General features: G+C 41.9%; 2 protein-coding genes and 1 long non-coding RNA gene across 4 annotated transcripts in view; 2 read left to right on the plus strand and 1 right to left on the minus strand.

Annotated features, from left to right (window-relative positions):
- Positions 1 to 44: 44 nt before the first annotated feature.
- LOC133144443 (uncharacterized) lies at positions 45 to 4800 on the minus strand. Its single transcript, XR_009710691.1, has 4 exons — positions 4672 to 4800; positions 3293 to 4567; positions 498 to 601; positions 45 to 298 (listed from the first exon to the last, which is right to left on the minus strand). It is a non-coding gene; the product is annotated as an uncharacterized LOC133144443 (long non-coding RNA).
- Positions 4801 to 5642: 842 nt separating this feature from the next.
- On the plus strand, positions 5643 to 9540 carry tmem170b (transmembrane protein 170B). Its single transcript, XM_061267113.1, has 3 exons — positions 5643 to 6184; positions 7193 to 7363; positions 7630 to 9540. The coding sequence occupies exons 1-3, from the start codon at positions 6025 to 6027 to the stop codon at positions 7758 to 7760; spliced, it is 462 nt and encodes a 153-aa protein (XP_061123097.1). The 5' UTR covers positions 5643 to 6024; the 3' UTR covers positions 7761 to 9540.
- Positions 9541 to 11445: 1905 nt separating this feature from the next.
- The window catches only part of hivep1 (HIVEP zinc finger 1), a 32797-nt gene continuing 30392 nt past the window's right edge, over positions 11446 to 13850 (plus strand). For both annotated transcript variants that reach the window (XM_061267022.1, XM_061267021.1), the window contains exon 1: positions 11446 to 11548. The gene's annotated coding sequence lies outside the window, so the exon portion shown is untranslated. The remainder of the gene's footprint in view (positions 11549 to 13850) is intronic.

Here is a 13850-nt window from a genome sequence, read left to right on the forward strand (position 1 = left end):
CTGCAGAAATGACACGTGCGCTTAATCCCATGACAAATACCGGCCAGAATTTCACACATGATTTAATTCATTCATCAGGGTTGGCACGGAACCGGGGATGTGCTTGGAAGGAGGAGGAGGGTAAACAAGAAGAGCAAAAGTTTTATTTCTCAACTGTGCTTAATCTGCCATGAAATAACACTGCCTGTTGACTCCTATCACCTTTGGTGCGGCTTAACTGGTTGAGCAGTTGGTGACCACCCACAGGGTTGTGTCATCACCATGCCATGAGAAGATCACCCCAGCTCACACACAAACACTAAAAAAAAGAAGACAAATGTTTATTTAACATTTAAATACTAATATTGGCAAAAATCCTTGTCACTTCATTTCCTTTTTGGAGATTGAGTTGCTCTCAAATCAGCACATTTTTGGATTTTAATGACAGTTCCAGCTTCTCTGACCACCTCTGGTGTGATAAGAAGTTACACTATCGGGTCTAATGTGGATCAGATTACCAGATGTATAGCAATACATCTCATCATCTCCACCAGGACAGGAAGCAGCGAGTCTAGGAGACCGAGCGTCTCCGTCTGACCTCAGCGACTGTCTGTAGCTCCACCTGAAAAAGCAAAAGCTGACCTGGAGTAATGTGGAGGAATTTTTCAATAATAATAATAATAATAATGCATTTCGACTGCGTTTGCTCTGCTGTTTGAGGAAGTCTTTACATATTTGTGTTTGTGCTTGCACTTAATTTTCTGTAGGACAACCTTCATCTCAAGCTCCGGTTTACTTTAACAAAGACTTGCTAATGATTTGAACTTTCCTCTAAGAGTAAACGCTACTGTCATTGCTCCCAGGAGAAGCTCAACACTCCAATCATTTATTTATTTATTTTTACATTTCCCCTTTGCCCGGATTGGATATTATTATTCTGCTTTCATTTTGCTGGTCACAGAGCAAATAATTCCATATTTGGTTTCACAGATGGCAGGATTATAACATGCAAATGAGCTCACTAGAGGAAGATATGAAGAAAAATATTGAGGGACCTTTTTTTTCCCCCCCCCTCTCTCTCTCTGCTGGTAATTATTTTGGTGAGACAGATGGAACGAGCGGGGAATAGTTCCAAAGTAAACTAATGAATATTAATTACGATAAAAGAGGCGAGTTTAAACAGGATTCTTTGAGGGTTTTAATTTTTTCTTTACTCCTAATTTTGTTTGCTATTATACATCATGCATAAATGATCACATTTATAAAAGTGGATATAAAAAGTCTACACGCCCCTGCTCAAATATCAGGGGTGTGTAGACTTTTAATACTTGCCCGTATCATGTCCACTATTAAAATCGTAATGTATTTTTATTAATGAAATTTTTAAAAAAAATTCTCTTCAACAGGCCTGCCGTGGTGATCGAAACAGGAAGTGACACGCTAATGACTGCAAAATGAAATCTAGCCAGAGCTCGCCTCAGGATAGCGGGGATGATGATGGACGTGCATGCGGCTGGCTTGGCGACGACGCACGTCACCTGCTCATCGCACACGTAACCGGACGGCCACTTAACGAGGCCTGTTTCCAATCAAGCAGACGGATGGACGTGCTCATCTGTCCTCCCTGCCAACCCAGCAAGAATGCTACGTGCCCCCGGAATCCAATTTCCCTTCACAGCCTGTAATACCTCGTTTGAGGTTTTACTGCATGTTTATCCGATGGATTTTCCTCCTGCCAGGACCACAAGGGACTGGAACGGTGTCCACTTGAATTTTTCCATAGTGCGGCTTGGGGAAGTAGGAGTGTCATGGAGCTAATGTGCTGCCTGGCCGTTGAACCGTGAGGGTGGATCCTCGTGTGGATGGGAGGATGACATTTATGATGGGAAGCCTGTAATTATGTGGGCATCTGCCAGATAGCTACAGCACCGGTGTTATGTTCACCGTGAGGACCGGAATGCTCAGGTTTCATTTAGGTGTTTATTCATTAGTATCCAGTTGGAGTATTTTTCCAGATTTCCTTTCAGACTCAAATTTTGTCTGACATGCTTGCAAAAAAACTGAAGGTATTTTTTTTTTTGCTTGTGTCTGGCATTTTTGGAGAGCAGCAGGTAATACATCTGGGAGAGGCAACCAACCTTGCCAGGCCTCATTTGAAGCTCCACTGCTGAACTGTGACCTATCAAATGGTTGGACCTTCAACTAAAAAAAAAAAAGGGCAAAGAGAGCATCTGTTGTCCTTCTAAACGCTCATAAACTATTCAAACAGTATTCAGAAAGGAATTGATTGACAGGGAATGTGCAATTGGGCATTTTTGGCCGTGTTGTGAAGCAGATTGCAAATGTTTGGTAAACATCGGGATTAAACGGGCTCATCTGATTCAAACTAAACATACACACTGTAATCTTCTTATTCACCAAACAAGGTTTGGAAATAACGTTTACTTTAAATCATGGTGACATTTAAATTCTAGTTTAAAATTTAGTCTTGTGTTATACATTTACAAGAAAGCAGCACAATTTCCTGGTGTCCCAAAACACCTTTTAATAATTAATAGCTCTTCCTGCTTCATTCTTGCTTGAGTAAGATTTCATCTCACCTGAAATGAAAGTGCACACGCACACACACACGCACACGCGCACGCACACACTCCCATTTTACACAAATCCTCCAGGCGTGAAAGTGAAGCTGATCAAAGCTCTATAAAGGCTTTTGGTGCCTTTGCGGGAATATTTCACTGCTCAAAGTAAATCTCCACATTATGTTGAAAGGATGCCTATTTATATAGATTTTTATTTTTTATTAAATAAATTCCTTTCACCACAAATCAAGATACATGTCAGTATACAGTCATCAACCACATTATTATCCACCTTCTAATCTAATAATAAAATAAAAAATCTTGCTCTCACTTTGGATTGACACTGAAAATTGAGGCAAATTATTTGGGCCACCTCCAGAATTACAGAATGAGTTTAGTCTTGACTGGCAATGTGATTATGAAACTTCCAGTTGCATTATAAATACAAATAATTACACATTTCTACACTCACTGTAATGTGTCATTTAAAAAAAAAAAAAAAATCCCTCCTCAATGACGATTGCATCATATCCGTGACTCCATTTGTCACAGCCTGATTTATTATAACTATTCTCCAGTACATGAAAATCCCAGTTTTCAATGGGGCCATTGTGATAGGTGACTAACTTGCCAGTAACTAACACACCTGAAATGATCAATATCGAGCATGCAAACAACAGCGATGAACCCGTGTGATAATTTCAGCAGATCCCAGACAACGATAAGCTTACCAGAATCCTTCGTTTATGCTTATGGAAAGTTTGCTTGTTGATTTGGAAGCTTTATCAGCATCACCCTCAAACAGACGGAATCTGTTTCTTTCCTTTTCTGCTCCAGACAAGTTCGAGCGGATCTGGGAGGGATGTTAGCCTCAAGGGGAGGGTCAAGTTCTAATAATTGAAGTTTCAGATTGTTGGTCTGTTTTATGGTAAGAATTTAGTGGCTGCGTGTCGAATCCAACGGAACTTGTAGTATCGGTTTCATATTTTTCCAATATTGATGTTCTGCACAGTGAGGTTTAAATTCATGTGAAGGTCAGTAATTACAAAGTTTTTGCCGTGAACAAATCTTAGCCCCGAGGTGACGTTTGCTTAATAAGAGGCCAATACGCCCACGAGGCAACATCATGAAGCAACATGTCTTCTTTGTAGTGATTCACCACAAAATATTTCTAACCAGAAGTGAATAGGATTTGTCTTTCACTAGAATTACATTGCCTAAAGCAATATGGACCTCATTCTGGTTTTCCCACAGTTTAAAAACGACGTCAGTAATCAGTCAACATGATTCTTGATGTAACCCTTCAAAGACACAAGACCCCTATAATCAGATAAAAGCTCGGTCATTGACAACGCAGTACATGACGTCTTTTCTTTTTTTCCCAAAAGTCACACAAGTGTCAAGTTAGAAGATCTTGTTTTCATTTGATTGTTAGCAACATTGTGGGAAAAAAAATATCTATGGAACTTCCCATGTATGTTACCAGAGAATTATGACTGCGGTTCAATTGATTGCCAAACTTTTGACGTGGATTTATTCTTCATGTGGTGACAGTGAGGGGATCAAGCTCTCTCTTGTTCTCCTGATGTTACGTGTTCCACTTCAAATGCATTTGTGGTTTACGATTGTAACCACCTGCCCCCGTCCAGGTGAGGCACAATAACACTCAAAGTTCCATGTTATCCTTGCATAGGGGATTCCCAGCTTTAATATTGCATTTGTAGTATACACATGTTTGAAGGCTAGCAAGCTTCAGAATCTGTTCTACACTGTATTTCTTCTCTGTCTTCATCCGGCATGTTAGACCAAACATAGATAAAAAGACAAAAACAGAGGAGCCGCTGGTTTCTGATTGCATGTCTCAGTCTGAGGGGGTAAACTGCTTGCACCTTGAGTCACCACTCAGCCTGTTGGCTCTGGTTAAAGTGCTCTTGACTGTGACGAGGATGTCAGCCAGATCAGGAGGCTTCGTGACTGGTGACTCACCTTGGTCAAGGCCATCTACCCTAGGGGTGGTGGGGGTGACAAAATAAAGACAAAACACATGCTGGGAGGCTGATTTGCAGAGAGAGAGAAGAAAAAAGGACAGATGAATAGAGAAGCGTCTCACCTTACAAGTTCTCTTACATCAATGTGAAATCACAATAGGCTCAATATAAAAACCAGCGCGTGAAGAGTTCAAAAGATGCATGTCAATGGAGTCCAGTGATGTATCAGGTTGCCCCCAAAATCCCCATCTGAAGACAAAAAAAGGAGCTGAGCAATTAGATAACCTCACCTTTCAAATGCAGACTGACAATAAACTGACCTCAAAGGATATTAATATACAAAACTTGTAAGATAGTGAAAATCCTTGCCTTCTTTTGTGAAAAAAGAAAATGGTGACAATGTGCAAACTGCTCTGATAGTTGCAGTAGTTAACCAGGCCAATTGCAACGTGGGATGAGATCGCCACCTGCTGGCCAATGCTCTACTTGCCCTGCCTTATAAAAACTGGTTGAGTTTGACGTATTGCTGATTGAATTTACTTCTAAAAAGAGGAGATATTTGACATGCAATTATTTCTGTCTATTCGACCACCATCACTGATTGGATGTCAATTTCTATTTTAACCTTTATTTTATCATTCAGCCAGCATGGCGTGTTTATCTAAATAACATATTTGCAATCTTCTCAGAGACCGATGGCATCTGAAGGAGAATTCATGCACACTCTATATAAACAAGGAGAAACGTGTTGTAGGGTTTAACCCTATTTAAACGTGCTTCAGGACCACGGATAGCTCCCCATCGTAATTGACAACGCCCCGGAAGTAATCCGCTGCTCAGCAAAAGCCTTATTCTTTTTGTTTTCTATACCTCGGTCCTCATTCAAAACCCAAATTAAACTCTTGGAATCATTATTAATGATTAATATTATTTGTTGTTGTTTTAAAAAAGAAAAAAAATAGTCGAGGTGCCCTTTCCTGATTGGCTGATTTCTACATCAGGAGAGCTCGCGCCGGCCGGCCGGTTGCGCGCACTAGAAGCACGCTAGATTAAAAAAGAAAGGTTCGCTAGAATTACTTTCACTCCAGTGTAACTAGCGCTCGTTGCTAATCTACTTTTGCCTACGTCCCACCCTGTTTCCCATTCATAAAGCTACTTTAATACGAAATATGCCCACGTAATATGCGTCTTTTAAAAAATGGTGCGCCTGTCCCTTTAAGGGTTATGTAGTCGGGCTGGTCAATGTAGGACGAGCGAGCGACCGTGCGTGCGCGCTCCTGCCCGAGGTCCGGCTGCCGTCTTCATCATGGCCTCCACACCTCCGACTCCGCCGCAACCGAGGATGAAGCGATCAGCATACAGCCCTTCCCTTCCCGACGCGGAGACGGACGCCAAGCCGAAACAGCGGCACCGGTAGAGGCGAGCCGCGCCGGGGAGAGCCGCGCCTCACAGCCAATGCCACCCCGGTCTCCCCCATGCCTTCGTTCAAAGCCAAGCACGGCTATTCAATAAAGGAGGGTGAGAACCCGGGCGGTGGCAGAAACATGTCAACAAACAGGGATTATTCCGTTAATCTATCGGTGCAGCAAGTGCTGAGTCTTTGGGTGCAAGGGACGACGTTGCAGCACTTTGCAGGTATGTATGGAAGCCTACTGGCCGGACGAAAGGTGCCGTGCGTCCGCTATTCAGCACTGGACGCTCGAGTGGCATTCAAATTGGAATAAAGCGATGTAACGTGATATTCGTGCTCACATGCTCACTGCATTACTACCACAGGAAAATGAATGAGACATGGCTAATTTGTATTTTTGTGACGTGGGTGCACCCTTCTGTGAACTGAATGATGTGGATCCCCCCCTTTGTCTGGCTTGCCATTAGCGAGGATTAAAAAAAAAAAAACATCCCTTTATGATCGTCATCTTCAATGGTCTTTTATAGTGCTTGAATGCAAATTCAGTTTTATTACCTTTTTTGCCCTTGTCAGGTGAAGTTTTAAACATGACTCAATTGAGTTGCTGTCAGTAATTGTGATGTGGCGTTTAAATTAGTTTTCACCCAAATGAAACATTTAAACTTTCATCTTATATCTATAAAATTATTTAAAAACAGATCCATCCATCCCAGCTGACTTTTTGAGTTGGGTCACCTGCCATTTTTTTTTTTTAGTGCTGGATTATTGTATGTATGCAGGGAATTATTATTATTTTTGTCTGAGCAGAAAATTCAAAGACAAGACATGTCATCATTTCCGATTGCCACCTTTTTTAGCTGCTTGCTTTGCATCCTGTGTGTTGAGCAACGTGTCGAGCATGAGCGAAAAAGAGGTAGTGGATGATGCTGAGTCAGCAGGAAGCCTTGAGCGCATGTAAACCTGCGTGAAAGCGGAGGCGCAACACAGCATGGAAAGCGCTGATGAGGAAAGTGTATATAGTATACTGCCACCTGATCCCCCCCCCTCCCCCAAAATCTGAATCCCCCCTCCCCCAATACCAACCAGGTGATAAATGACCAACTGAGACATGAAATGGGGTCACCGTGAGAATGTATGTGGTCCAACTGCACAATAGAAATAGACCTCACTAAGTTCCTAATATTTTGAAATGTAATCATCTGTGTGTGTTTTTTTGTGTACTTCCATGTCAGAAATGTGGTACTGGGTGTTCCTGTGGTGTCTTTTCTCCTCACTCTTCGTCCACGGGGTGATGGGGATGCTCATGTTCGTCATGCTGCAGCGCCACAAGTGGGGCCGTCTCATCGCCGTTGTGCTGGTCAGCGTGGGTTTCCTGGCCTCCCTCTCCGGAGGCGTCATCACCAGTAAGTTGTTGTTTCATGCATTTTTTTTTTTAATGTGCTCAGCAGAATCCGTTCAGCCTGGGGATGACAGTTTGCTTACGTCAGCCACAGGTGGGGCTGACAAGGGCAAAGGCTTTTGGGCTTCCTCATTAACCTTTTCCAGTCGGACCTCTAAATGTTCACCCAATCGCTCTCTGTCACTGTTTCCACCTCGGATTCTAAAATAGACAATACATTTTTAATGCCAAGCAATAAAGAAGTCTGCACTGGATTTTTGTTGCCCTCAGGCGCAGCGATAGCGGGCGTGTACCGTGTGGCAGGGAAGGACATGGCACCCCTGGAGGCTCTGCTTCTCGGTGTGGGCCAAACCAGCCTCTCTGTCGTCATATCCTTCTCACGCATCCTGGCCACACTCTGAAATGAAGGTAATAGTTGAAGGACACAGACTTAATGAATGGCAGCCAATCAGAGACTTGAAATTGGCCTCTTGACCTTTGGGACTGGGTCCAAAAGTTGAGTTACTGCCATTTTTACGAGCGGGAACTCGGTTCAGCACAAGCAGCGCCAGGCAAACACAGCTCCATCCTCAGCTTCTGGACTGAAAGCCATGTTGGGGGTAACTTTGTGCCAATAGTCTGCTCTATATGAATGGGAATTTTTTAAAACATTAAAATGGGTTCTTTTTTGAAGAGTCCGCTTGAGAACAAAAGTCGAGCAGTGACGACGCAGCAAATGTTGAAAGCTATACAGTATTAATCATCACCCGGAGGTTTCACAGATTCTCGTTATCATTCCTTTTTGTTCAACAAACATGAAAACAAGTATCAGTGCCAAAAACTGCGAGTGAATGTTTGGGAGCGTTGCTATTAGCGACACTTGTTTGCTCTCCATTTTATTAAAAAAAAAACCTTGTCCCTTAAGTTATAAAGCTTTGATTTAAATCTGAAGAAGCTAGCGCCGCACATTTGACTCTAGACCAGAAGGGGGCATTGTGATCCCACAGCACTGTCAAAGAAACATGAAAAAGAAAATCCAATATTGACAACAAAAGTGGATTCAAGGTAAGATAAATCGACGCTAGCTTTTTCAAATGGACTTTTTAACTTTGAATTTTGCACTGATTTTTACTCTTGCCTTGTTTTATCATGTAACTCTGGCGTGACATATTACACTGAAAGGAGTGATAGCATTTTTTTATTTTATTTTGAAATGCTGTCAAAATGTGCTTGAATGATATTGTTTGTGGTCAAGTAGGCCATAAGCAAGTTTGTGTCCCGGGATTAAAAAATGACCCCAAAATGTAAACAGCACATGACACCAAACCCAAAAATAGGAAGTCGAAGGGTATTTAATGCCAAAGTATCATTCATATGCTAGCTTTATTTCTTCCATCTCATTTTAGTGATGTAACATTTTTTTAATGAATTGCTGCTTCAAGATTGGTCGGAAAATATCATGACTGCTTTGAGTCCGTTTTTTGTGTGCCTTTTTCAAGGTATTCTGAAGGGTTATGTAACTGACACGCTCACCTACATTACCGGTTTTGTACACAAGAGGGCGCCATTGCACTGCACTAAAAACGCTGCGATGACAACTGAGACTTTTTTTTTGGAATAGTTTTTTTGCATGCTTCCCAACTATCAAACTAATTGGAAAGCCAACCCAAACTCTCAATTTAATCTAACAATACATTTTTATTACGAATTATTCCCCTCTTTTCCAGGGACCAAAGCTGGGTTTTTTTCCACCATTTTTTATTTATTTGCAAATTTTATCATGTACAATTTTTTTAACGGTGCTTTTGCAGCGTGTGTGATTGCTACCAACAATATTTATGTGCTATTCTTTAATACAAAGTGGTTATTAGTTGTTTTAAATGGTGTGCCCTAAAGCAGTATTTTCCAGCCTTTGGAGCCAAGGCAAAAACTTGGCAGTATATGAACAAAGAAATATTATTTGCAGGAAAAACAAACGAACTAAATAGCCCCTTTTACCCAGATGCCACATTGTGATTTCATGTGTCGTGTGCTAACGTGTGAAAGAGGTCATGTTCAAAACCCACAGTGGCACTTGTAAATAATGTATCATATGTTAATTAATTAAAAAAAAAAAACGTTTTGTACCAGCCAAGCAGCTGATATTTATAACAATGTACAAACTGTTCCTTATAAATATCAGTTGAAATTAAAAAAAAAATTGAGAATACAAAAGCGTGTGGAGTGATGTTTTATTTATACTTTGAATATCTGATTATTAATACAGTGGTGCCCTAAGCTGCAAATTGTCGAACCAGGCCCCGACTCCTTGGCACCCAATTTAGCTCTACGTGCCCACCCGCCACAAAGCAGGCCATTTTTAGACAAACCCAAACGTGCTTTGTCTTTGTCAGGCTAAAGGAAATTGGCTGTTTCTATTTAGTGGCATGAGTAAAAAAAAAAAAAAAGTTTAATATGCGATCAACATTGTAACGACAGGCGGACGGGGCCACCCCATCCCCTCCCTAAACATTTTGATTACACCCCAGACTCCAAACACAATTCCCAAGCATGCACACAATTGTTTTGTAACTTGACATTTTGTTGCTATTCCAGCAATGGGGTGAACTTTCTCAGACAGGATGTGATTTTTTTATTTTTTTTATTTTTAAACTTTCCCAAGCGTTAGTTGCACCCAGACATGCCAAGCTTCCTCAAAGCAACGTGATGACTTTATAGCATGGCTGATGATTTGATAGAACAAAGGTCTCGAGTTTTTATTTTTTTTATTTTTCTTCGTGTTATTTTGCTCTTCTACCACTCAAACTAGGCTGGCGCTGATCTAATAATAAATGAGAAAAGTACATAAGTCATGAATACGGGTGCCGCTTTGCATATTCAAATGGAAAAATAAAGAAGCTAGACATGATGCTGTCACCCTCGCCACTCGCTCCTATTGTCTTATTATTTCCGCCGCAGGAAATACTCAAGAGTTGAACGTGAGTGCAGACAAGGGGACTGCATGCCTGCTTTGTAAAAAAACACCCCTTCAACAATGACTGGAAACAGGCCAAGTCTTTTGAGCCAGCAGATCACTTTACATTATTGACTTTGCCTTTGTCTTTTGGAGTTTGACTCCAGTCGCTCAACATGTACAGTATATAAAGAGCAGACAACAGACAAACACTTCACCGATGGAGACCCGGCCCGCTGCCAGATCAGCGCCGGCTGTCTGGGCCTGACTCTGATCTCTGTGTCTGAGTTTACTTTGGGAGAAAACCTCCATCCCGACCTCCCGGGCTGGAATGTTCTACACGTTTTCCCGCAGTGACAACAACACAATGAAATCTGAGTTAAGCCGGAGAGCGCCGATCAAATGAAGGCCAAACACAACTTCAATTGCTCCAAATTTAGATCAGACAATCTTCGTCTATTGAGATCTGATTGAGAGCTACAGTGGGTATAAAAAGTCGACACACCCCTAATTTAGATAAGGCAATTTTAGTCTATTGAGAATTTTCAATCTGATTTGATAGCTACAGTGGATATAAAAAGTCTACACACCCCTAATCGAGTATGCTGGTGCATATAAAAAAAATCTGGATCCTTCTTATGTACAAGCTTTGTGTTGTCCTCCATTGTGTTACCACAACTCTCCCCCACTTGTATAATTTTGTTGTTGTTCTCCATAACGGCAACAAGAGGGCAGCATCCTCCCTTTTTGGATGAGGCTCCTGGCTGTCTACCTCAAGCGAGGAGCCCCAAGGCGATTTAGCCTCCACAAGTATAGGACAGAAACGCCATCACTCACTTTGACAGTCAATATCCTGGCAAAGCAGGTGATGATCAATTCTAAATCGAGACATTAGTCACATTTTCACCTGAGGCCCATAAACTGGATAATCTGGAGATGGAAGTGGTGGCTTGCTCATTTTCAAATAGATGTCAAGAGACACCTTTGCTTATTTCAAGCATTTATTTTCTAAGACATTTTATTTGTGTTCTGACATTATTGTACAGTAGTGTATTGTGACAAACTAAAAATGCCCTCTTTCCAAAAAAGGAAAAAAGCAATACCTCTGGAATGTTGATGACATATCGAAAGTAAAAAAAAAAACCACCCGGGCTTCCAGAAACCAGGAAGCAAGGACCAGCTGATCCCTCTCCACAGAATGAGCCAGTTTCTGCTGCCATGGGAAACTCAGCCATGACATTCATCTGTCTTTCACAGGTAATTATTTGGAGTTATTAATATTTATGACTGATTTATGCATTAAATGTTTGTCTTTCTGTTTGGCTGTTAGCTAGCAACTAAAAAAAAGCATTATCCAGGAAATTAAACTTTTTTTTTTTTGAGTCTCTAACTTTGATGAAGACGCTGGAAAAATCTTCTTTGTTTCTGAAATGAATTGCTTTTTCCTTTGTTCCCCTCCCGGTGAAACGACACATCCATTTCCCTTTCGACAAATGAAAGTAGCCCGATTCTGCGATAAGAATCATCGATCTTGGTCACAGAGGGTGGCGCAGACACATTTGAACATTGGACTGATAAGAGCGGCCTTGTGTCAGAGCTCCGATAGCATCGCGTCGTATGCGGTGTGAATTGAGGACTACTTTTCCTCCTTTGTGGACTCTGCCGCACCCTTATGTAATATGTTTGTGTCAGTTGTAACTGTGATGCGTCTGGGGGCTTTCTTGATCCAGATGAGTTGTGATATATTAAACAAAAAAAAAAAGCTTCTCGTTCATCAATAATGAATCCAGAGTGAACGCGTCAAAACCCGACAGACGACACCAGAACAGTTACATAATGCTGAGGCTAAATGCTACGGCCTTTTTCGAAAACGAGACTCCTGCAGAGCTGGCGCCCCCCCCCCCCCCCGATCTTGGCGCCCTTACCCTGACATTTTGATGGAGTGCACCGGGGTCTGTGGCGCTAACAAGCCACCGCTGAGACGTCGGCGCTCATTTGAGCACCGGCAGCCGTCCCGCGGCTTTCAGTGAACCGGGTGATGGATACGGGCACTTTCATCTCAGCCATTACTTTCACCTTGCTGGTTGGTAATGGTGACCTTTCCCCAAATGTTGTCTAACACTTAGCTAAGTTGTAGCGAGCAAGAATGTGACAATGATCGCTGGCGGAGTCCACAGGTTGCTAAGAGCAAACAAGTCTTGTGTTATGTAATAAAACTTAATACCGTTTTTTTAAGATCACAGCACAAATTCAACGTTGCACACCAGGTGGAAAGTCGTGCTTTTTTTTTTTTTTCCCTTCCCATAGATATGATGCGTGTGTGTGGGTGGCAAGATAGTGGGGTAAAAATAAAGCGCAAACAGAATGAGTCACCCTTCCCTCAATCCCAGTCTGGTTATAAATAAATCCACGTCGAAACGCGCACATGCATACGCGTGGCTGACATTACATAAGCCTGCGTGGGAGGTGTGACGCCATGCATGTATAATTCATGGATGTGGGACTGAACTCAGGGGGGAGGTCTTGTACCTCAGCGAGCCCCCAAACTCCTCACGTATTATTCTCCGTAGGATCTCCATCGCAATGTCGGAGAGTGTGTTAGGTGGAGAGTGAGGTGACGGCTCGTTCAGAAATTACACAGCGCTGAGTTATTTGAAGATGGCAATTTTTTGGGGGAGGGAAATTTTAATTGATTTCAAATTTGCATTTAGTGCATTAATGGATCCACGTAGGCGGCAAAGTGATCTATAATGTGCTCATGACAGTTAATATAGTAAGTGACCCAATGTATTCAGAATCAATGTACAATTAAGAACTGTAAAATTCTAATCAGAAATATTCGATGGATTTTTTTTTTGGGAACAGGTGCATTGTTAGGTACAGTCTGTTTCTGTTTTGTCCACAAGGGGCGCTAAAGTATTTTAAATCATTCATTTGTTATTGATTTAAAGCAAAACAGCGCTATAGTGTAATATAATAAAATAAAATAAATACAAATAAAAGCCCACTGAGACATGTAACGTAATGCATCAGGTCCTGGAGACTTGTTTCTTCTGCAAGTTGGCCTCAGGTCTGTCTTGTCTCAGCCGCTGGCTGTGCACTGCCACGATATTCCCCAGAGCCTGAGCACACAGGGACGAGAGAAGGTTATTAAGTGCTGCATGTAACTCATAAATCAGCTGATGGATGAAGCACCAGGGGAGCTGCTTCCGACTCCTCCTCTCCTCCCCGACCAATATGGTATTTTTCCAACAAACCCAGTCTTTTTCTTTTCTCTCTCTCTTTTCCCTCCTCCTTTTTTCTTTTTCCAGTCTTAAAGTAGAAACAATGCAGCTGACGGATTTTTTCCTTGTGTCCCCCCCCCCTTCCCTGGAAATGTTTTCCAGGCATTTAAAGTGTAAACAAGCAGAAAGACTTTTATGAAGACCTTACATTAAACAACTTAATGGTCTGTGGTTAAACTCAACGGACGCCCCATTAGGTACACCCCCGCTCCAGAATATAACTACAAGTGTGACTGGCTCTATATAATTATGCTATATTTGGAATCAGGCCTCTT

Source organism: Syngnathus typhle, linkage group LG20, assembly GCF_033458585.1.
Source record: "Syngnathus typhle isolate RoL2023-S1 ecotype Sweden linkage group LG20, RoL_Styp_1.0, whole genome shotgun sequence".
Taxonomy (NCBI): domain Eukaryota; kingdom Metazoa; phylum Chordata; class Actinopteri; order Syngnathiformes; family Syngnathidae; genus Syngnathus; species Syngnathus typhle.